This window comes from Myxine glutinosa, chromosome 12 (genome assembly GCF_964187855.1).
Source record: "Myxine glutinosa chromosome 12, kmMyxGlut1.1, whole genome shotgun sequence".
NCBI classification, from domain to species: domain Eukaryota; kingdom Metazoa; phylum Chordata; class Myxini; order Myxiniformes; family Myxinidae; genus Myxine; species Myxine glutinosa.
In genome coordinates this window covers 41,584,968-41,608,864 of record NC_136272.1, presented here as the reverse complement: position 1 = coordinate 41,608,864, position 23,897 = coordinate 41,584,968, and the positions used below count along the sequence as shown (strand labels likewise).

General features: G+C 36.7%; 1 protein-coding gene across 4 annotated transcripts in view; it reads right to left on the bottom strand.

Moving 5' to 3' along the window:
* The window catches only part of LOC137437941 (uncharacterized), a 106,774-nt gene that overhangs the window by 30,088 nt on the left and 52,789 nt on the right, over positions 1 to 23,897 (bottom strand). For 3 of the 4 annotated variants that reach the window (XM_068132714.2, XM_068132715.2, XM_068132717.2), the window contains 4 exons: positions 19,066 to 19,253; positions 18,478 to 18,678; positions 17,123 to 17,249; positions 15,340 to 15,458 (listed from right to left, as the gene is read on the bottom strand). In XM_068132714.2, the coding sequence (XP_067988815.2) occupies positions 15,340 to 15,458; positions 17,123 to 17,249; positions 18,478 to 18,678; positions 19,066 to 19,253 (635 nt within the window). Of the gene's footprint in view, positions 1 to 11,697; positions 13,120 to 15,339; positions 15,459 to 17,122; positions 17,250 to 18,477; positions 18,679 to 19,065; positions 19,254 to 23,897 lie in introns of those variants that run through there. The other variant, XM_078766301.1, reaches the window with a different exon arrangement.

Sequence of the window (23,897 nt, the reverse complement as noted above, 5' to 3'; positions counted from 1 at the left end):
ATCGCTGGGCTTAAAATAAAACACTTTTGAGCTTTACAGCTCCGTTTTATATATATCGCTGTGCTTAAACTAAAACACTTTTTCACTCAGAATCATCTAAGTCATAACTATCACATGAATACTCAGAATCATACTCAGAGTCATCAATAAAGCTACTCTCATAACTATCATTTGAGCACAAACTATTAGTATCATAACTATCAGCTGTGTTCAATGAAATACTATCATCACCATCGTCCAAGTTCAATGAAATACTATCATCACTATCGTCCGAGTTCAATGAAATAGTAAAATCTTCACTGCTGTAATGACTCATATTTAATTAGCAGAAAAAACCTTTCCATCTATACCAATATACTTTCTTTCATTAACGGATTCAATCTCTACATTTTTAATATCAAAAGTTATCTTTAAATAATCTCTAACTATCATAGAACGAAATGACATTTCACCAGAAATATTAACATCATTCATTTTACTTAGATCTACACCCTTTGGATTATTAAAGTAAATACAAATTTCTCCACGAGTATTGTTGATGGTCTTATCATTCTTTTTCAAAGTATCGTGGTCAATCACTTTTTCAAGCTTTGAATAAATTGCCAGGAGTAGAGGAGAAACTTTTGTTGGATTTACTTTAATGGATGTCTTTCCAGGTATAGTTAGAGCTCTTCCTTTAAATGAAATAGAGGGGCTCATGTTATTTTCCATAACTGGTTTTACCCAAAAATTTCCATATTTATCTTTGTTCAATTTAACATCTTTGACATCTTTTTCTATATCTTTCACCGAAGTAGAGATTGATTGAAATTTGTCTTTTGTGCTTTGAAACATTGTATTTATTAATGAATAAACTTGCGTTTAGTTTAAGTAAAAATTTACCATATAAATATGATAAGTTCTGAAGGATATTTAGAATTTCCAGACTCTCCATATGATAAATTAGAGAATTGTCCGGCTTGTGATAGAATAGGGCTTAATAATGAGGGTTCATATAAACAATGTATTTTCTGTGATTTAATTTTAATTAATGATAATAAAAAATATAAAAATATATATAACTCTTTTAAATTAGAACCAAAAATGAATTACTTTACAAGATTAATAAGAGAGATGAATGTTAAGTATTGTGATGATAATACACCATTTCTTTCAAGGGAAGAGACTATTTGTATTGAGGAAATGTATAAGGGTTTAATGATATTTATTATTCAAAATAATTTTAATGGAAATGTTAATACAAGATACTATATAAATAAAATAATGAATTATTTTGAAATTAAACCCGAACTCAGGATAAAATATAGAGTTTCTAAAATAGCTCAAAAAAAGTTAGATGACTTGTTTTCCAAATATATAAATGAATGATTTTTTACCCGTTTGGGAAAATAAGATAAAATTTAATAACCATAAAAACATTCCAAATTCATTGAGATGTCTAATAGTTGGTTCAAGCGGATGTGGAAAAACCTGTTTACTTTTAAAGATGCTCCTTGGTCCTAATTTTTTAGATTATGATAATTTAATAATTTTTACAAAGTCTAGTTTTCAACCCGAGTATCAACTACTCTCACAGGGTTTTAATGCAGGTCTTAAAAAGGAAGACATTATCGGTTTATTTAAACTTCAAAACAAACTAAATGATTATAATATTGAAGATATAATACAATTATTTTGTGATACACAGAAATCAAAATCGAAACCAAAACCCATAACTTGTATTCTCAGTGATAATACGGATGATATACCTTCACCTCAAGATTTAGATAAATCAAAAAAGAACCTCGTCATCTTTGATGATTGTGTTAATGAGAGAAACCAAACAGTAATGGATAGCTACTATACAAGAGGGAGACATTCTTCTTGTAATTGTATATATCTTAGTCAATCATATTTTCAACTCCCTCGACACTCAATAAGAAACAATGCCAATACTTTTATTTTATTTAAGTTAAATTCAATAGATGTAAATAATTTTTGGAGAGATAATTGCTCTACGTTATGTAGTAAAAAAGAATTTGAAAATTATATGAAACACACGATTGAAAAATATAAATATATTGTTGTGAAACAAGATGAGATATTAAAGGATGTATTTTTATTTTAAACATAATTACATATATAAATGATAACTATTATTATTAATCTTGTGGGTAAATCTGCTTCAGGAAAGAACTTTCATAAATCTAAACTCTTGAATAGTAAAAATGAAAAGATTGTAAGTTTTTTTTTAAAACACCCTATGATTCGTTTTGTGAGTACTACAACCAGAGCAAAGCGACCAGGAGAAGTAGAAGGGAAAGATTATTACTACATTTCAATGGAGGAACATATGCGATTGAGGAACGAAGGTCAAATATTTGAGGAGGTCTCTCTTGGTTCTACAAAATATTCACATTGTAAGAGTGAGTTAAATAAAGTAAAATCTAATGGTCTTGGGATTTTAGAAACTAATCCTGAAGGAATGAGACAAATTATTAAACAATTGTGTGGTGATGGAGTTAAGATTTTATCATTCGGTTTTGATATCGATGAGGAGACTCAACGCAAACGTATGAAAAGCAGAGATACAAGTATTAGTGAAGAAGAAATAACAACTCGTATTAATACCAATAAAGAATTTGATGAAATATTTAAAGAAAAGGATTTATTTCAACACATTTACTATAATGACAAAGAAAAGGAAAATTTTCCCATTGACCTTTACAATTCATTAAATGATATTTTTCAATAAATAAATACAGAAAATGAATACCGAAGAAAGAGCAAGAAAGTTTAAAGAACATCAAGAGTTGGTTTCAAAAGTTGTAAAGCAACAGGAAGAGATAAAGAAGAAACGGAGACAGAAACTAACTGGTGAAGAAGCCTTTGAAAGAAAACAAGAGAAATTTTTTAAACCGCTTTTAAAAACTCAACACCCTACAGTTCCCACGGTAGAATTTACTCCGAAAAAACTTCAAATGCTCAAAGATTTTAGTCAGATAACAAAACAAGAACTTGGAAAATCTATCTATAATTCCAGTAATCTCTGTATGTGTGTTTGTTTGTTTGTTTGTTTGTTTGTTTGTCTGTGACCGCTGTTTCTCGACAACCACGGGTCCGATATACTTTAAACTTGCCAGGTATATTGCTGGGGACCCGAGGATGTGCCTTTTCAAGGTTTCATATTAATCGGACAATTACTTACCGAGCTATGTCCAAAAAACGATTCAACCAATCAGAGAGCAGCGAGCTATCGCGTGTGCCGAACGTGGCGAACACACTCTGCCTCGGACGGCACATTTGAGAGCGTATTCATTTATTTCACGTTGGCAAACTATGTTGCCGCTATGTTGGCGTTAAACTATGTTTTAAAACTAATTAAAACCATTTCATGTAAATAGAGGGGGGGGGGGGGGGAGGATTGTCACTGTACTCGCAAGCCGTTCGCCGTTCGCTTTGGCGTTGCGAATGGACCAAAACATTTCATGAACCAAACCATTTCATGTAAAGCGTTCGCCATTCGCTTTGGCGTTGCGAATGGACCAAAACATTTCATGGACCAAACCATTTCATGTAAATAGAGGGGGGGGGATTGTCACCGTACTCGCACCCACGTACCCACGTACCCACGTACGGGCATTGCACCCACGTACGGGCATGCCCTAGTTAGAATATAATGATGAAGAATTATTTCAGAAACTTGAGGAGGTAAATCAACCCCCTAATTATGTAGTGGAAGCTCTTCAAAACAATGAATATTTGGCAGATTCAAAAACCAGAGCAGGTCTCATTCCAACAGAAGAACCAGCAGTGTTCCATCTTGTGAAAGAAAAGGTATTGATATTTAATGATGAATTGATGTTCTTGAGTTCTACTCAACCAAATGTTAAATTAACTCCAAGATTAATGTTTCTTCTAACAAACCCCGGATTCAGCGGTTCAAAATATTTTGAGGAACCACTTGATATGGAAAGAGAGGAAGATAGGGTATATATTGAGTTGCTAAATGCACTTGATTATGGAGTTTCTGTTGCTGGTAAAAGTAAGAAGAATGAGAAGGAGAAACATATTATTGATGCTTTAAGTAAGCTTGGTTCGGGTTAGTTTTCTTCCAAATGACCCATCACAATTAGTTAATAGGCTATTATTGTTGTTAGGTAGTAAGAAGGCTGGAAACAACAATTGTTTTAATGAATCCTCAGCCATTTTAGATCAGTTGATGAATATGAAAATAATTAATAAATGTCAATACAAAGATATTTTATTCGATATTAAATAAGATGAGAAGCACAATTCTTAGTTTGAATTTCACAACGAGTGATTACACAGCTTCATTCCCTTACCCACTACAACTTGACCCCCTTACCTCATATGAGGCATCTTTATTGTCGATGGAAACTTATAATACCTTGTTTAATATCACAGAGAAAAACAACAAGTTTAGTTATAATCCAGGAAGTGGATATAAAACTATAACCGTTTCACCTGGAGCTTACGAGATTTCTCAAATATCTTCAGAAGTCTCTCGCCTTATGAAAGAAAAAGGTGATGAACTAAAAAATATTGTAATAGATATTCAAAAACACACTTCAAAATCAACTATTAAACTTAAAAATAATTATAAAGTTGATTTCACGATTGAAAATTCGTTTAGAGAGCTATTGGGTTTCTCTTCAAAAAAGATTGAAAATAACGGGACGTTTTACAGTGATAATGTTATCCAAATATCCTCCGGTATAAATTCAGTATTAATTCATTGTGATTTGATTGATGGTGCTTATAACGATGGAATAAGAACAAATACAATATTTTCATTCAGTGCATACTCAACCCCGATTGGTTATAAATTTAATATGGAACCAAAAAATCTTGTCTATTTACCTGTGTCAGGAAAAACCATATACAGAGTAAATTTTAGGATAACCGACCAAGATAATCGTATGATATCCTTTAATGATGAAATTATATCCATCAGAATTCACCTACGTGAAGTTTTTCAATAAATAAATAATGGTTATTGTGAGAAAACACGAGTTGGGAAAATATAAAATAATTACAGGGAGGGCATGTACCTTTCACCATAGAATATAATGATATGTGGTATGTGGGTAGAGGATACTATAAACCAAAGAGACAACGGGGTGTGGGTCATCAATTTCGAAATAAAGGAGACGGGATAATTGATACTCTAATGGGTATTGGTTCAACCATCCTTAAACATAAAGACCTAATTGGTTCAACTGCTTCTGCCGTGGGCTCAGTTGCAGGAGCTATAAAGAGTATAAAAGATGCTCAAAAGGAGTCTCATAAATTACAAGCAATCAAAGAAATTAAAAAAGGTAAAACTCAACTATCTTCACAAGAACGACAAAAAATCATTAAAATACTTGGGTCAGGGTTTCAACAATTTTAATGCTATATAAATACAAGTATGGAAGCGATTTATAGTATCTATGATTTGGATGATACGATTATCATTTCAAACTCCACTAAAAAGGAAGACTATTTTAAGGTAAATGCTATAACAGGAACAGACTGGAATTCAAATGGAACAAAAAGTTTTGAAATAAATAATCAACAAACTTACTTGAATATAGCTGATAGTTTCTTGCTGTGTAAATTTAAATTCACTAAGGCTGCGAATAATACTAATGCCACACTCGTAAATGATTTCTTCTGGAAAATGTTTGATTGTGTTCGCCTGTATATTGGAACACAAGAGGTTGAAGCGGTTGATTTTGTCTCTGCTACATCTGAAATGATGAAATTTACACTATATTCGTTTAGTGATAGAATGGGTAAGGGCGCTGTGGAAGGTTTTATTCCTGATATGTCAACGGGTACAAACGCAGACCCTGGTTATAGTCAAAGGAAGGCAATGTATAATGATGACACAAAACCAGAGAATAGTTTTACCGTAGCAGTACCTCTGAAAGGTATATTTGGATTTTGCGATTATGACAAAGTTTTGTATGGTCTTAAAATTAGATTTCAACTACAAAGGAATGATAATGTAAATAGATTGCTTTTTGGGGTTGAAAATGCTTTTGGAGAAAATAATAAATTTGTTATTAATGATTTGTGTTGGTATATCAGTGAATATACTCCTAATCTTAAAACGGAAGAGATGTTAAATAGAAGACTTAACTCAAAGAAACCGCTAAATGTATCATACCTTAAAAGAAGATGTCAACACGTTAAACTTGAACACACTACCTTCACTTGGAATTTGGGTGTTCTTCAAGGAAAGCCACGATACCTCTGGCTCATTTTTTAAAAACCAGATGGAGAGGACGGTACTAATAAGAATAATGCCCTGAGTGATAATGCAAGGTGAAACAACTTCGGGTTTCTCTTGATGGCACATTTTATCCGCGAGATAGATTGGAAATTGATTGGGAAAAAAATGATTATGCGGAAGCCTACAAGTCCTACCAAAAGGTGTGTGAAAGTAATGGTAATAATGATCCTATTTTGGATATGGTTGCGTTTCAAAAACTTTATACAATCTACGCAATTGACCTGAGTTCTCAAAAGGAAACTATAAAGTCTAATCGAGTGGATACTTCTCTATACATTGAAAGAGGGGAGAGTGAAGAGGTTAATGCATATTGTTTGCTTTTGGAGGAAACAGAATTACAGATTAATACAGATAATGGTGTTATGATTAATATCACATAGGTTTTTTCTCATAAATAAATGGTTGGGGTATATGTTAATCAAATCAATCTTAATAAATTAACATCTTGTATTCAAAATCAAAAGCCTTGTATTATTAATGTTAATACAATTCAAAGAAAAGGAGCTGTAAGAATTGATGTTTTACTCACACACACACAAGTAAAAACACTAAATGATGTTGGATCTCTTAAAATTAAAATGACGAAACCTATGTGAAAGAAATATTCAATAGACGAGTCAAGAGGAGGATTTCTCCCGTTTCTAATTCCTTTATTTGCTGGTTTAAGTGCAGCGGGAGCATTGACTGGTGGTATTTCAGCAGCGGTAAAAACTGCTAACGAAAGGAAGGCACAACTAAAAGCTCAAAAAGAATTGGAAAGACATAACAAGGAGTTGGAGAAACAAATTAGTGGAAGTGGTGTAATTGTAGATTTTGCTCAAAAACTTGAAAGTCTACCTGATAAAGCTAGATTGTTGGTTAGAGATATGCTTTCCTCTATCGCTCAAGCGGGTGTTAAACTAACTAAACGGGGTAATGGATTGTATCTTTCTCATAAATAAATGGATAAATGGTTTAAACAATTTGGAAAGAATACAACGTCAAATATAGAACTTACTAAGTATTGTAAAACACTAAAAATTGATAATGTGGTTATTTGTATGAGAGATGAATTAATACATATAAATAAGAATACAAAGAATATTATTATGAATTTAGACACACAGAATGGTTCTCATTGGGTTTGTATTCATAATAGTCAGGATAAATATTATTTTGATAGTTATGGTATGCCACCACCTGTTGAAGTAATACAATTCTTACAGAATGGTGTTTATCAAACATTTCAAGTTCAAGAAATTAATTCTAAATGTTGTGGTCAATTATGTTTATATGTATTATTTCAACTCAACAATAATGAAAATTTTTATGATATCATTTTTAATCTAATATAAATGACTTATGTTGGAAAAGATGGTTTTATCTTTGGAAAATCCTCTCAGGATATTGATTTATCAAATTATTATACAAAGGCACAGGCTGAACGACAAAAATATAGTGTAAGTAAAAATATTAATATGAAGAATACTTATAAATTAATCAATTATCCAAACCCTACAGATGCGAATGACTTAATTAGATTTAGTGATTTATCACAATATATATTTTTAAAGAAAACAGCACGTTTTGTTAAACAAGTAAAATTTACAACCACAACACCTGGTTATACTGACCATACACCTTTCCTCATTGAATTTAACTACCTGCTTACAATTGAATTTTATAAAGAAGGACATATAGTTAATATGCGAATTAATAAATGGGGGTACGATATGCCTGATTTAGGGTATAATTGGTCTTTTTCAATAAACATAGAAGACCTACATGATTTGAATCAGTCTCGTAAAAAAGAATATTATCCACTTGGTGAGGATATGGATTTATGTGGAAGTACAATTAATAAACAACAAATACATGGTTTTAAGAAAAGAAAAATATATGATAGTATAGCGATGGTTAGCATGACAAAGAAGGAAGGTCATGAGATAAGGATAGAAAGCCGAGGAATACAAACCGATTTGGTAGTGGGAAGATGGGGTGGTATTACCTGTCATAATATTAATCTCACATATATTTCTGATACATAAATGGCAGGAAGAAGACTACAAGAGAATTATAATTTTTGTATTCAAGGATACCTACAAGAAAAGGGTGCTCGGTATTACATACCTTATGATTTGGAGCATATACATGGGAATTTTGTCATAAAAAACTGGCCTTATACTGATATTGTTAAACCCACAAATAGAGACTTGTTTAAAGTATTAAATAAAAATGAACTTCTCAAAGTTATGAAATATAAAACTCTTTTAGAAATCGTCAACAAATCTTATTGGTATCCTATTATGAGAAAAATAATTATAGATACAAGAATATCTCAAAATCCAGATGAGTATATGTATAATATTCTTTGGGGTTTAAACTCAAGGGTAGCAAGGGATGAGGAAGGAGTTGAAGAAGAGAAGGAGAAAAGAGAGAAAAGAGAGGAGGAGAGGGAACAAAGAGAGAGGGAGGAGAGGGAGATGGAAATCAGAGCGATTCAAAAAAGAGTGGATGTACTACAGCAATAAGATCAATCTCAACTCACCGAAGAGGAAAATAAAGAAAGAATGAATGCTGTGAAAATATTGATATCAAAAATTGCTAAGATAAATGAGGAAGGAGTTAAAGAAGAGAAGGAGGAGAGGGAGAAAAAGGAGGAGGAGAGGGAGAAAAAGGAGGAGGAGAGGGAGAAAAAGGAGAAGGAGGAGAGGGAGGAAAGGGAGCAAAGAGAGAGGGAGGAAAAATATAAAAAGATGGAAATCAGTGAGATTCGTAAAAGATTGAGTGTATTACAGCAAATAAATCGATCTCAACGCACCGAAGAGGAAATTAAAGAATTAACAACTCTTATGAAGATAATGGTTTCAAAAATAACGTCAATGTCTTCAATTTCAGGGAGGAGATTTAAACGAGAAAGTGGTGAAGAAGAAGAAGAAGAAGGAAAAGATTATGTGATTGATGATGTTGGTGTCATTGACTTTAGTTAGTTTTTATTTGTAAATAAATGGAGGAGAGAGTGAAGGCATTCCTTAGGATTCTTTATGTTTTAAAAATTAAGATAGAAATGTATATGTTAAAAACCAAAAAGGTTTTGATACTCTGTCGGAATTTTTCTGATAAATAAATATGAGTTATTGTCTCAAATGTAAAAAGAAAACTAAATCTAAAAATATCTCTTATGTTAAAGCTAAAAATAATAGAGTTTATCAAAAAGGAATATGTCAAGTGTGTGGCTCTAAAAAGTGCCAATTCATCTCACCTAAAAGAGGAGGAGATATACAAAAGTTTCTGTCAGGAAGTAAATTTACAACAACTGGAATTCCAGGGGAATTACACCTTCCAGGGTATTCTTTCTGTGGTCCAGGAACAAACCTGGATAAAAGATTAGATGAGGCTGACAATCCTAAACCTTGGTCTAAACCTACAAATAGGGTTGATGAAGTGTGTATGAAGCATGATATTGCTTATGGGAAAACCACTACGTTGACTGAAAAACATAAAGCCGACAGCGAAATGTAGTATAATTTGTCTTTGATACAAAATCCAACGTTGAGAGAGAAAGTTGATAGGTTTATTGTGAGAAATTTGATAAATGCTAAATTGAAACTTGGTCTTGGTTATTCCTCAAAAAACTATTAGGCTCTAATGATGTCATCAAGACTGAGGAGCTTTTGGCTGAAGAATTACACAAACCTATAATCACAAAGTTTAAAAGAAGGAAGGTTTATTCTAAATACACCGACCACATATGGTCCGCTGATTTAATTGAATTGAATAATGACAGGGGATACAGGTATGCTTTAACTGTTATTGATTTGAGGAGTAGATTTGCCTGGGTTGTCCCTTTAAAAAAATAAAAGGGGTGATACTTTAATGTTAGCCTTTAAGCTAATATTTGATCGGGATAAAAGGAAACCAAAGAAGTTATGGACTGATGAGGGAACAGAGTTCTATAACAAAATATTCATGAAATTTCTTAAGGGGAAGGGTATTAAATTATACAGCACCTTTAATGAAGGAAAGGCAGTTGTTATTGAGCGTTTTAATCGTACTTTAAAAGAGAAATTATATAAAAAATTCACACAACTCGGTTCTCAAAAATGGGTGTATTTAATTCAGGATATTGTAGATAATTACAATAATACAGTTCATTCATCAACAAAATCAAAACCATTGGAAACATTTACAAAATTAGAATATGAAAAGGAGATTAATTTGAGAAAGCCCAAGTTTAAAGTTGGTGATATTGTAAGAATATACAAACGGAAAAGTCATTTTGAGAAAGGTTATACACAAAAATGGACTCGTGAATTATTTAAAATCATTGATGTAATGGATACAGTCCCTTGGACCTACAAATTATATGATTTAAATGGAGAAGAAATCTTGGGTTCATTTTACTCGCAAGAATTACAAAAAACACAAGTAAGCAGATAATACCCTTGAAAATAATAAATAAATAAATAAAATGTAATGGGGATACGTTTTTAAATCTGTGAACCCCAAACACAGAATCCCACAACTTTTTAGTTGGGGCTTAACTTTTGTGTGTGTATAATGGGGATACGTTTTTAAATCTGTGAACCCCAAACACAGAATCCCACAACTTTTTAGTTGGGGCTTAACTTTTGTGCGTGTATAATGGGGATACGTTTTTTAATCTGTGAACCCCAAACACAGAATCCCACAACGTTTCAGTTGGGGCTTAACTTTTGTGTGTGTATAATGGGGATACGTTTTTAAATCTGTGAACCCCAAACACAGAATCCCTCAACTTTCCAGTTGGGGCTTAACTTTTGTGTGTGTGTGTATGTGTGAGTCATAATAATATACAAACCCTAACCCAACCCCATCCCTAACCCAACCCCATCCCTAACCCAAACCCATCCCTAACCCAAACCCATCCCTAACACAACCCCATCCCTAACCCAACCCCATCCCTAACCCAACCCCATCCCTAACCCAACCCCATCCCTAACCCAACCCAATCCCATACCCAATCCCATCCCTAACCCAACCCCATCCCTAACCCAACCCTAACCCAACCCCATCCATAACCCAACCCATCCCTAACCCTCACATTAAAAATCCCAACCCTAACCCAATCCCATCCCTAACCCAACCCCAACCCTAACCCTCACATTCAAAATCCCAACCCTAACCCAACCCCATCCCTAACCCAACCCCATCCCTAACACTCACATTCAAAATCCCACCCTAACCCAATCCCATCCCTAACCCAACCCCATCCCTAACCCAACCCCATCCCTAACCCAACCCATCCCTAACCCTCACATTCAAAATCCCAACCCTAACCCAATCCCATCCCTAACCCAACCCCAACCCTAACCCTCACATTCAAAATCCCAACCCTAACCCAACCCCATCCCTAACCCAACCCCATCCCAAACCCTCACATTCAAAATCCCACCCAAACCCTAACATAATCTTTCTTTTCTTCTTTTTTTAAATACGTATTTCTTTTTTTCTTTTTTCCTCTTCCTCCAATTCTGTCTTTCAAGGCTTTCAAGTTTGAAGAAGTAGAAATGGGAAGAAAGAATTTTCCAGCATTTTCTTCCTCGAACTTTCTTGATATTGCTTAAATCAAGCGTCATTAAATAAAGAACATTGTTCATTGCTTCAGAATCCAAAGAGTCTCCAAGATGGACCCCACAGGTAGAGTCTCCAAAATAAAACCAACTTTCCAAGTTCCCATGGTATAACCACATTCCTGTTGAGCCTCCAAGATAGGTATCACATTCCGAGTCATCAAAACAAAACCCCCATTCCGAGTCTCCAAAAATATAACCATCTTTCCAAGTCCCCAAGGTAGAACCACAATTTTCAGAAATATTGGGGGTTTCCGTGATAAGTCTCACATAGTATAACTGCGGACCATCAGGGAAAACTTCCCTTTCCCAATTTTTTAGGGTTTCTATGATGTGTCTCACATAGTATAACTGCGGACCATCAGGGAGAACTCTCCTTGCCCAATTTTTTAGGGTTTCTATGATGTGTCTCACATAGTATAACTGCGGACCATCAGGGAGAATTCCCGTTTCCCAATTTTTTAGGGTTTCTATGATGTGTCTCACATAGTATAACTGTGGACCATCAGGGAGAACTCTCCTTGCCCAATTTTTTAGGGTTTCTATGATGTGTCTCACATAGTATAACTGCGGACCATCAGGGAGAATTCCCGTTTCCCAATTTTTTAGGGTTTCTATGATGTGTCTCACATAGTATAACTGCGGACCATCAGGGAGAACTCTCCTTGCCCAATTTTTTAGGGTTTCTATGATGTGTCTCACATAGTATAACTGCGGACCATCAGGGAGAATTCCCGTTTCCCAATTTTTTAGGGTTTCTATGATGTGTCTCACATAGTATAACTGCGGACCATCAGGGAGAACTCTCCTTGCCCAATTTTTTAGGGTTTCTATGATGTGTCTCACATAGTATAACTGCGGACCATCAGGGAGAATTCCCGTTTCCCAATTTTTTAGGGTTTCTATGATGTGTCTCACATAGTATAACTGCGGACCATCAGGGAGAACTCCCCTTTCCCAATTTTCAGAAATTTGTGGGTCTCCAATGAATGACTTGTATTCTGGCTCATCAAGGTAGAACTTGTTCAGTGGGTTTTGTTTTGATAACTCACAACAAGTATCATCATGGTAAAACTCTTTTTCAGGATTTTGTGGATCTCCAAGGTATAACTCTTTGGCTGGGTCATCAAGGTAGAACTCGTTCTGGGGGTCTTGGTTGTTCAAAATGTCTTCAAACCAAAAAATAACTTCATCCCAAGTTGTGTTAAAAGCAGAATTTTCATTTCGTATCTCAGATACAATTTCCTGTGAAAGAAAATAACAATGTATTAATTTAATACAATATTTTTTATTTGTATAAATCAAGCTCTATGAATATTAAAATAAACTTTGTTAACTCTTACACGAGTCTCATCTAAAAAAAAAAATTAAAATAAATAATTAAATAAATAAATAATTAAATAAAAAAATTAAAAAATAAACAAACTTACCTCCATTGATAAGAGGTTCGAGTCCAGTTCATCAATCTGAAGGTTGAGTTCTACACAGGTAGTAGGACTCCAAGGAATAGCAAAGTTATCCCATTCCATTTCGGCATAGTAGTCCATTCTCAAGTGAAGCAGAAAGCGTGTTTGAAAAAGCCTGTGTGGTCGGTGCCTTTTATAAGGACTGGGTGTGTCATTTCCTGTGGAAATTCCCTGGGCGTGTCTTAACTGGAAATGATGTGATGGAAATTCCCTGAAAATGATGTAATGTATTACCTGGAAATGATACAATGCTGAAGAGTTTATAAAGTGGGTGGGGCTTAGCAAAAGTGGGTGGGGCTTAGCAAAAGTGGGCGGGGCTTAACAAAAAGTGGGCGGTGCTTAGTAAAAAGGTGGGCGTGGCTTAACAAAAAGTGGGCGGTGCTTAGTAAAAAGGTGGGCGTGGCTTAACAAAAAGTGGGCGTGGCTTACCAAAAAGTGGACGGAGCTTAACAAAAAGTGGGCAGAGCCTACCAAAAAGTGTGTGGCACTGGAGGCGCTCAAACAAGAACATTGAGGGAGGTTTACCATTTTATCTTAGCTCAGTTAAAATATCTTAATAAAGAACCAAACTCAAACATCTTTTTTGTTAATATATTAGATGGTGAAGGGAGTGGCAAGAGAATTAAATTATTTCCCACGCATAAACAAATATTTGTAGGGTCGTTGTTTGAGTGGGCCAAAGATGATTCACCAGATGATATTAAGAGTAAAAGGTTAAAAGGTCCATAAGGTCAGAAGGATCACAGGTTCACACAGAAGGACCATTGTTTAAGTGGTCTAATGAATAAGGATAACATGTCAAAAGGTTAGAAGGTTCGTAAAGAACAGGGTGAGAGAAATAGAGGTGTTTAGGGGCAATGAGGGAGGGGAAAAATTAACATGTAAGTCAATGGGAAAATGAGAGTGTCCCAGAAGCAACATATATACACTACTGTGGGATCCCAATTTAGGCTTCTTATTAGAGTTATTATCGTGCTTTTCCTGTCCTTGCTTTTCACAATAAACCCTTGTATTATTTTCTTGTACAAATATCTGAACGCAGTTTACCGGGTGGTTGATTTCAATAGATAAGGCTGTGGGGACTTTCGCCGCTTCCCTCCATTCCGCGCGCTTAGGTGTTTTAGATTTTGGAATCCGCCAGAGTTTCCACCTCGGAGTTAAAGCCTTCATGAACGGCATCCGCGACCGCCAGATATTAATTTTGGCGGTTCCACGACAATATATATATTAATTAATATAATATATGTATATATATATTCACGGTTTTTTTTCTATTCGCGGCCGTGTTCCACGAAATTGCGGTTTCTTTTTCCTATTCGCCGCCATGTTCCGTGAAATTGCGGGGGGGGGGGGGGGGTTTCCTATTCGCGGCCATGTTCCGCCAAATCGCAGGTTTTTTTCCAATTTGCAGCAGTGTTCAGCAAAATTGCGGGTTTTTAAAATCTATTTGCGGCTGTGCCCCGCAAATTCATGGGTTTTTTTTCTTATTCGCAGCCGTGTTCCGCGAATTCGCTGATTTCAGGAGCGCAAAAAAAAATCACGAGCCGTTAGCTTCACATACTCTATTTATAAAACCTTCATGGATTATCGTCGATATTTGTGTGATTTGACTCGCCATTCGAGGATGATTTTGCCTCGCCATTCGCAGATTTTGCCTCTCCATTCACTGTTTGGTCCTCTCTATTCGCGGATTTTCTTGACTTGGGAAGCTATCCCCCCTTTTTCCATTGAAACCATGCCCCGTTATTCACGGGTTTCACTATTAGCGGATTTTCCAGGAACATATCCCCTGCGAATAGCGGGGTCCGATGGTACATATGCTTGCAATCACAGAGCTTTCATAAAGTGTCAGCATGGCTAACCCCCGCTGTAGCGGGGAAAAATGGCCTGAAAACGATCATTCATTCATTCATTCATTCATACACACTGAACAAAAGCATGAACCACCCCATATTCTTATAACCGACAGAAAAATAAAAGCTTGAAAACTCCTCCTCACCTGAAACTCTAAGTTGTGTTTTATTGATCTCACATGACGTGTAGCACATGATGCATCACCAGAAAACTCCTTACAAAGCTTGCAGTAAAATGCCTTAACTGGCATCATAAATTCTGCACCTAATTAAAAAAAAAAAACATTTACAGATTAAATAGTGTTCACAAGATCAAATCAAGAAGATAAATCAAAAGCCAGCACGTATACAAAAGCAGAAATAAACGATACAACCAGCAAAATTCACGTTATACAGTCATGGCCAAACATATTGGCACCCTTGCACCTTTTCAAATAACCCACAATTGTCTCTAAAAATAAGATGAACTTGACAAAAGTATTTGGTCTCGACAATTCTTTATTTGACTGTTAATATTACAGAACCTTTGTTTTTGATTCAGAACTGAATATATCCTTTTAAATCAGAAAATAAAAATAAATGGCAATGCCAAAATTATTGACACCATCGACTTAATATTTGGCAGCACAGCCTTTTGACAAAATAACTGCAGTCAAGCGCTTCCTATAGCCATGAATGAGCTTCCTACACCTCTCTACTAGCAGTTTGTCCCACTTTTCTTGTGCAAACTGCTCCAGTTCTCCCAGATTTGAAGGGTGCCTTCTCCCAACTGCTGTTTTCAGATCTCCCCACAGGTGTTCAATGGGATTTGGATCTGGACTCATTGCTGGCCACTTCAGAACAGTCCAGCGTTTTGTCTTGAACCATTCCTGGGTGCTATTTGAAGTGTGTTTGGGCTCATTGTCCTGCTGCAAGACCCATGACCTTTGATGGAGACCCAGCTTTCTGATACTGCATTGAACATTGCACTTCAAAATGCCTTGGTAATCTCCTGATTTCATGATGCCATGCACACATTCAAGGCACACAGTGCCAGAGGCAGCACAGCAACCCCAAAACATCACTGAACCTCCTCCATGTTTGACTGTAGGGAAGGTGTTCTTTTCTTTGAAGGCTTCATTTTGTTTTCTGTAAACATAGCGATGATGTGCTTTACCAAAAATCTATAATTTGGTCTCATCTGTACACAGGACATTCTCCCAGAAGGATTTTGGCTTGTTCAGGTGTTTGTTTTTTTTGGCAAACTCCAGTCGGGCTTTCTCAGCAGTGGGGTTCTCCTGGGTCTCCTACCATAGAAACCCCTATCATTGAGTTGGGGACGGATGGTGTGAGTTGAAAATGTCACACCTTGTGTCTGAAGGTCAGCTTGAATCTGTTTGGCAGTTGATTGAGATGCTTTCTCCACCATTCGAACAATCCTTCACTGCTGTATGCGATCAAGTTTTCTCTTGTGGCCACATCCAGTTAGGTTGGCTCCAGTGCCATGGGCCTTAAACTCCTTGATAACATTATGTACAGTGGACACAGGAACATCAAGGTCTCTGGAGATGGACTTGTAGCCTTGAGATTGTCCATGCTTGGCTACAATCTTGTGTCTGACGTCCTCAGACAATTCTCTGGTTTTCCTTATTTTATCTGACCTCCTCAGACAATTCTCTGGGGTTTTTTCTTTTCTCTGATCGACTCAGATTTAGTAATTTTTTTCAGCTTTTTTTTGTTTTGTTCAACAGCAAACCAAAGAAATACTTATGTGGATACCAAAATAGTTTTTAATTTCAACAATTTTGTGGAAGAAATGGTGCATTATTTGAAAAAAGTGCAAGGATGCCAATATTTTCGGCCACGACTGTAACAATACTGTGTGTTATAAACAAAGTGCAATTGTTCTACACAGATGGATTAAAATCAAAATGTCTTTTTTTTGTTCACCTCTTGCTATTTGCCCATAGTTTAAAATGCCCATTGACAATGCCCGTTTGACATTGAAATTTGGTGATACAGGCACATCATTGCTCTTCATCATGCTTGTCCATGGGCGCTCAAGGACGTCTTCAAACTAAAGAGCAAAATAGCACACACAAATAATATTAAGACGACGGAAATGCATCAAGCTTTTAGAACATCCGTGATAAATGAAATCACAAAATTGCGTACGCCCAATTTAAATTAAAACTACCGATATGCCTCTGCCCACAATTTTACATCCATATACATTTTTACCTGACAATGCCTCTGGTCTTTGACCTCTTAATGGCATAATCCAATCAGTTAATCTTTGCATCATATATGACTAATACCAAGTATGTTCAAAATCCCATCACTGGTTTACAAGTTTGTGCGGCAACAGAATTTATATTTAACATGACCTCTGTCCTTTGACATCTAGACCCCAAAATTTAATCAGTTCATGTTTAGATCATTATACATACCTGCACCAAGTTTGATTTACATCCCTAAAGCTGTTCTCAAGTTATCACTTTTTTACCTGACATGACCTCTGAGCTTTGGCCTTTGACCTCGTGATGGCATAATCCAATGAGTTGGTCGTTGCATCATACATAATTTTACCAAGTTTGTTCAAAATCCCATCACTGGTTCACGAGTTGGTGGGGCAATATAATTTTTTCTTCACATGACGTCTGACCTTTGACCTCGGAACCACAAATTTTAATCAGTTCATTTTTCCCTCATTAGATATACCTCCACCAAGTTTGGTAAAATTCCCGTGACTGGTTCATAAGTTAGCTCGGTAAATGAATTTTTTACCTGACAGGACGCCTGAAATTTTCCCCTTGACCTCTTCACCCCAAAGTCTAATCAGTTAATCTTTACATTATTATACATACATGTACCAAGTTGGAATTAGATCCACACAGCCGTTGTCAAGTTATATATCTATTAGACTTCAACCTTTGACCTCTTGACCCCAAAATCAAATAAGGTCATCTTTGCATCATAAAAAATACTTGTACCAACTTTGCTCAGAATCCCATCACTGGTGCACAAGTTATCACGGTAACAGGATTTTTACAGAACATGACCTATAACCTTTGGCCTTTGACCTTGTGATCCCAAAATCTAATCAGTTAATCTTTACCTCATTATACATACATGCAACAAGTTTGATGAAGATCACTTCAGCCGTTCTCAAGTTATCGTGGCAACAAAAACCTAACACGGGTGGACGGACAGACAGACGGACGGACCATCCCAAAAAATAATGCCTCCGGCAACTTCGGCGGTGTTGCAAAAAAGTCTGTTTGTTGGAAAAAAAAATTATTTACCTGTCGGTGGTTTTTGGTGTGCAGATGAGAAAATAAATCATGGAAGTTAACAAACAAGGAGTTGCAAAGTTTACACCAATGAGTCCCTGCATCAAAGTATTGCCCTTCACTTTTCTCGACTTTCTTTTCGTTCTTTGTCAAAATCCCTTTTTCTTTTGTCTTCTGATCTTCCACGTCTGTCAAATCAATGGTCATTGGCTTCTACCAAAAAAAGAAGAAAGTAACATCAATTGAAGCAGACAACAAACGTTAACATTTCTCACACTTAATTCATCATCCGAAAACTGCATGCATGTCTGTTCTTGTGTATTAACTATTAGCCAAAGCTGATTGATTAATTTCTGATTCAACAGAAAAATGGGTATGACAAATAAATCTTCAGGAAGACAATTTTGTTTTCTTGATAGCATAATGGTGAAAAGAAAATGCCATGATGAGACACAACACACTTTCCAATCACCTGTCAAACTTAGAAATTGCTACATTCAAAAATATGCTTCAGTATTGTCATCCCATTCAGTGTTGAATATAATCTAGCAAGGTCTCTTAAAGCCAGAACTTCCTCTTCCTCAGACATATAAAACGCACCTTTGCATCTTGGTCCAGTGATAGAACTCCAGTCTTGTCAAGCTCTGTTTGCCTTTGTGCTGCAGCAGCCACCTGTCTGCGAGTCAGAGCTATCTGCTCGGCAACATCCTTCTGCAGAAGGCCCAGTGCCAGCAGTGCAGGATCTTTATGACCATCTTTCTCCTTCCGTTTAATTCTCTCTACCTCACCTGCCGGCATGGAACGCAGCCAAAGTATCACTCTGTCATTTACTCACGAAATGACCGTAGGGATATGCGAACCAGCCTGGCAGCTTGGAGACAGGAAACACTCCGATGCCCATATACAAAAATTAAAAAACGCTCCATCAAGATCTTTGCTACTGTGGAAGTGTAAAATTAATTATTTGCGTACTTAATATGTGAACCGAGTGACTTTCTTGAGCCTCCACCGCTTGCTGCATCACTTTAGTTGTAATTGCTTGATTAAGCTTCATCAATATATACAGTCCAGCATACATTTTGTTTTAAAGTCCACCAGTTATAACTATTTCCGTTTAGTAACTGAGACCTCGCAGAGGAAGAGTCATAAGTCATTGCCTGCAGCTCTTCAGGCAAGGCTCGTGTGCAGGTTTTCATGGCAACCTGCCTGAACGAGTGAATTTCCTTTTCTCGCTTCGCGATTAAATTGGGAAATACCAACGAATAGTTTTCTTTGAATTAAATGTCTGTATAATCAATAAATATACTCTTTATATAACATATATAATCACTATATTCCACAAATAGTTACGTATTTAGATTCCAATATATAATACAAGGTTGAGAAAAAGTTACAAGTTGCAGAAACTTCAAAACTTTATCATAAAGTTTTGCGAAGGTCAAACTACTGGGTGCATGCCCAGGCGCACCTGGCTCGCCATAATTAAGCCTCAAAACCACCTTTGTTTGCCACCACACTTTTCCTTTCATTTTATATTCCTCTTGCATATTTTAACTTTAACGACACATAATCGATATGATGTTAACCTGTACAACAAATCTCTCTTATTTAGTAACATGAATAAGTCTATATTGTAGTTAAGCTTATATTACAAGGTGTTAACAACTGTTAGCATTAGCAGGTTAACATCTGTTAGCAGGTTAACACCTTCCTCCCATTAAGGACAGATAGTTACTTTGCAACCAGAGTCATAAAATACCTTTTCTCCAGGAAAGCAAATTCCACACTTCCTCTCAAAGCCACACAAACTGAAGTTAATGCTCTATTAATTCGATACAACCTGTGTGAATGTGATGAGACAAGATGGTGAAGGTATGAAAGACACAACAAGACACAACTATAATTCTATAAGGATTAAAAGTACTGAAAGCCTAAACTCTCTGTGAATGAACCTCCCCCAAGCTGATTACACAGATGGTTCTTGTCAAGAGCCGAGTTGCTTTCTTTAAAGCCATAAAAGATCGTTTATACTGAAGGATACGACATGGAAGATGTCTTGCACCAACATATAAATCAGACACATGGACATTTAGGCTTGTGTAAGAGATAACGAACTGTCTGATGTGCTTCCCATATGTCAAGGTGTTGAAGAAACGACCTGCCTTACCGTGGAAAGACCAAGAGGTGGCGCCAAAGACCACAAAATACTGCTACTTTCACTTAATAACTTGTTCAACTCTGTGAACTGTCTTATCTCTTCCCCCGGCCACAGATCTATGCTCCTCCCTGTTCCTTACTCCTCCCGTCAGCCACCAGCCCCACTCTCTTTGTTCTCAGCAAGTATAAAAGAAGCTGCCTGGACCAGCGCTACAGGATTTCACTTGCGAACTTTGATGTTGGATTATTGTGTGGGGTTTGCTTAGGACTTTGTTATTTGTTTTCAGTGTGTTCTTTTGGATTTGACAGTTTGCTAAAGGGGTTTCTTTGTTTCTTGACGTATATCTTTCTTGTAACCAAAGTGAGGTCCTCCACGGGAATTAAAAATCTGTCAATCATCTTCTGACAAGTTTGGACATTGGATTCTTGATTAGTTGAGTAGTTCAAGCCTAATTTCCTCCACACAACGATGTTGCAATTTTTATTTGCATGAGACATAGTCTCAGCTTGTTGCACTTCAAATTTAACATGTACAGTCACGTGAAAAAGTAAGTACACCCCATGTAAAGTTTTGACTTTTTCAAAATATTTCATCATACAGCTATTTGATCTTCATTTCAACAATATTGATAGATAAAGGTGATATAATATAACAAATATCATGAAACATTTACATTTTGTAGTCCATTGTATAATTTAAATAAAGATAAATGCAAATTTCGCATGTGGAAAAAGTAAGTACACCCTTGGCTCTAATAGGTGGTATTGCCCCCTTCTGCAGAAACAACCTCAAGTAGGCGTTTCTTATGTGTCCACCAGTCTCTGACATTGACTGGGAGAAATTTTTGTCCACTCCTCCATGCAGAATTCTTTCAGCTGTGCTATGTTTGAGGGGTTTCTTGCATGCACAGCTCATTTCAAATCCCCCCACAACATCTCGATGGGATTTAGATCCGGGCTTTGAATTGGCCATTCCAGAACCCTCCATTTCTTTCTTTTCAGCCATTCCTTGGTGGATTTACTGGTATGTTTAGGGTCATTGTCATGTTGCAAGGTCCACCTTCGGTTGAGCTTCAACTTTCCGACAGATGGCCTCACATTATCCTCAAGCACCCTCTGGTACAATGAAGAATTCATAGTGGATTCTATGATGGTGAGCTGCCCAGGCCCTGATGCAGCAAAGCTGCCTCAAACCATAATATTTCCACCACCATGCTTTACAGTTGGTATCAGGTTCTTGTGGTCAAATGCTGTCTTTGGTTTTCGCCAAACATGTCTTCTGGTACTGTGGCCAAATAGCTCTACCTTTGACTCATCTGTCCAGAGCACATTGTTCCAGAAGTGCTGGTCTTTGCCTCGGTGTTCATTGGCAAACTTTAGTCTTGCCCTGATGTTCTTTCTGGACAGCAAAGGTTTCCTCCTGGCACACCTCCCATGTAGATCAAATTTGTGCAGCCTCTTTCTAATGGTAGACTCATGCACTTTGACATCAACAGCGGCAAGACCTACCTGTAGGTCCTGTGATGACATTCTGGGGTTCTTAGAGACTTCTTTCAGCATCTTGCGGTCTGCTCTCGGGCTGAACTTGCTGAGGCGGCCTGGCCTGAACAAGTTGGCAGTTGTATGGAATCTTCTCCACTTGTAGATGATTTTCCGGACAGTCGAATGATTGATTTCAAATTGTTTGGAGATCTTTTTAAATCCCTTCCCAGACTTGTAGGCATCTATAACCTTCTTTCTGAAGGACTCAGAGAGCTCTTTTGATCTAGGCATGGTGACGCCGCACACTTCAACAACAAAGAGCAAACCAAACTAAATGTCTGAGGTTTAAATAAGACAGGTTCCTCCAAGATCCTCTCTAACGATGTTCTAATCATTTGCACCTGAGCTGGTGCACCCGATTTTAATTTTAGGTATTTGAAGTCGTGATAAATGCAGGGGTGTACTTACTTTTTCCACATACGAAATTTGCATTTATGTTTATTTAAATTATACAATGGACTACAAAATGTAAATGTTTCATGATATTTGTTATATTATATCACCTTTATCTGTCAATATTGTTGAAATGAAGATCAAATAGCTGTATGTTGAAATATGTTGAAAAAGTCAAAACTTTACATGGGGTGTACTTACTTTTTCACATGAATGTATATACAGACTTGGCATTTAATATGGAATATTTTTTTTGTGGGGGTGAACTTACTTTTCAAGATGTCTTAGAACCAAAAGTTCATTGGAATTATGCTGAAATTATTCTAGATTTTGGTAATGTGACCTTTAAAAGTAAAAAAAAACCCACATTTGCCATTTCGAAACAAATAAATTGATCCTTGAAAGTGATGTAAACTGATATCGAACTCAATTCATGGACAGTACTGTGTTAAACTTCTGTACGTTTTCCAGAAGTATCTCTTTATTTAGCACATTAGCCAAATTTTTTTTTTACAAAAACAAAAGTTAAATTACGACTGGGATTACGGACAGTAAAATTGCAGTTCAGTACTTCGTGTAACCCCCACGAGCATTCAGGAGAGCACGTACACGTTGAGGCATGCTGTTCATGAGATTTGCCAAGGTTTGGACAGGAATCGCTTGCCATGCAGTGACAATAGCCTGCTGCAATTCATGCAAAGAAGTCGGCTGCTGGTCCAAGTGGTCGATTTGACGCGTTAATTCTGCCCACAAGTTCTCTATCGGATTCATATCCGGGGACATGGCAGGCCACGTCATATGCTCTACACCACGGTCAGTAAGAAAGTGTTGGATCATGCGAGCACGATGAGGCCGTGCATTGTCATCTTTGAAGACAAAGTTTCCTCGAAAGGCTGCACGAGCAAATGGAAGCAATGTTTCTTCCAGAATGGCCCTGTACCTGAACTGGTTCAGGTTTCCAATCAGAACAACCAGGTCAGTTTTGCCCCCTGCATGAAAAGCAGCCCAAACGGTCACCCCACCACCTCCAGCTTGGACTCTTGGCACTATACAATCTTTGTTGTAGCCTTCATGCACTTGTCTGCGCACTCGGACGCGGCCATCTTGACAATAGACCAGAAATCTAGACTTGTCACTGAAGATAACGTGATTCCAGTGTCCTGGCTGCCATTGACGGTGCTCTCTGGCTCACTGCAATTGGTGCTGGCGGTGTTGTCTGGTCAGGCGTGGCTTTCTCAGGGGACGCCTGGCACGATAGCCTGCTTGAACCAGTTGTTGGTTGACTAGCCTTCTGGATACAGGCACATTTGTCAGTTGCTGCCACTCAGCCCTAAGCCGAT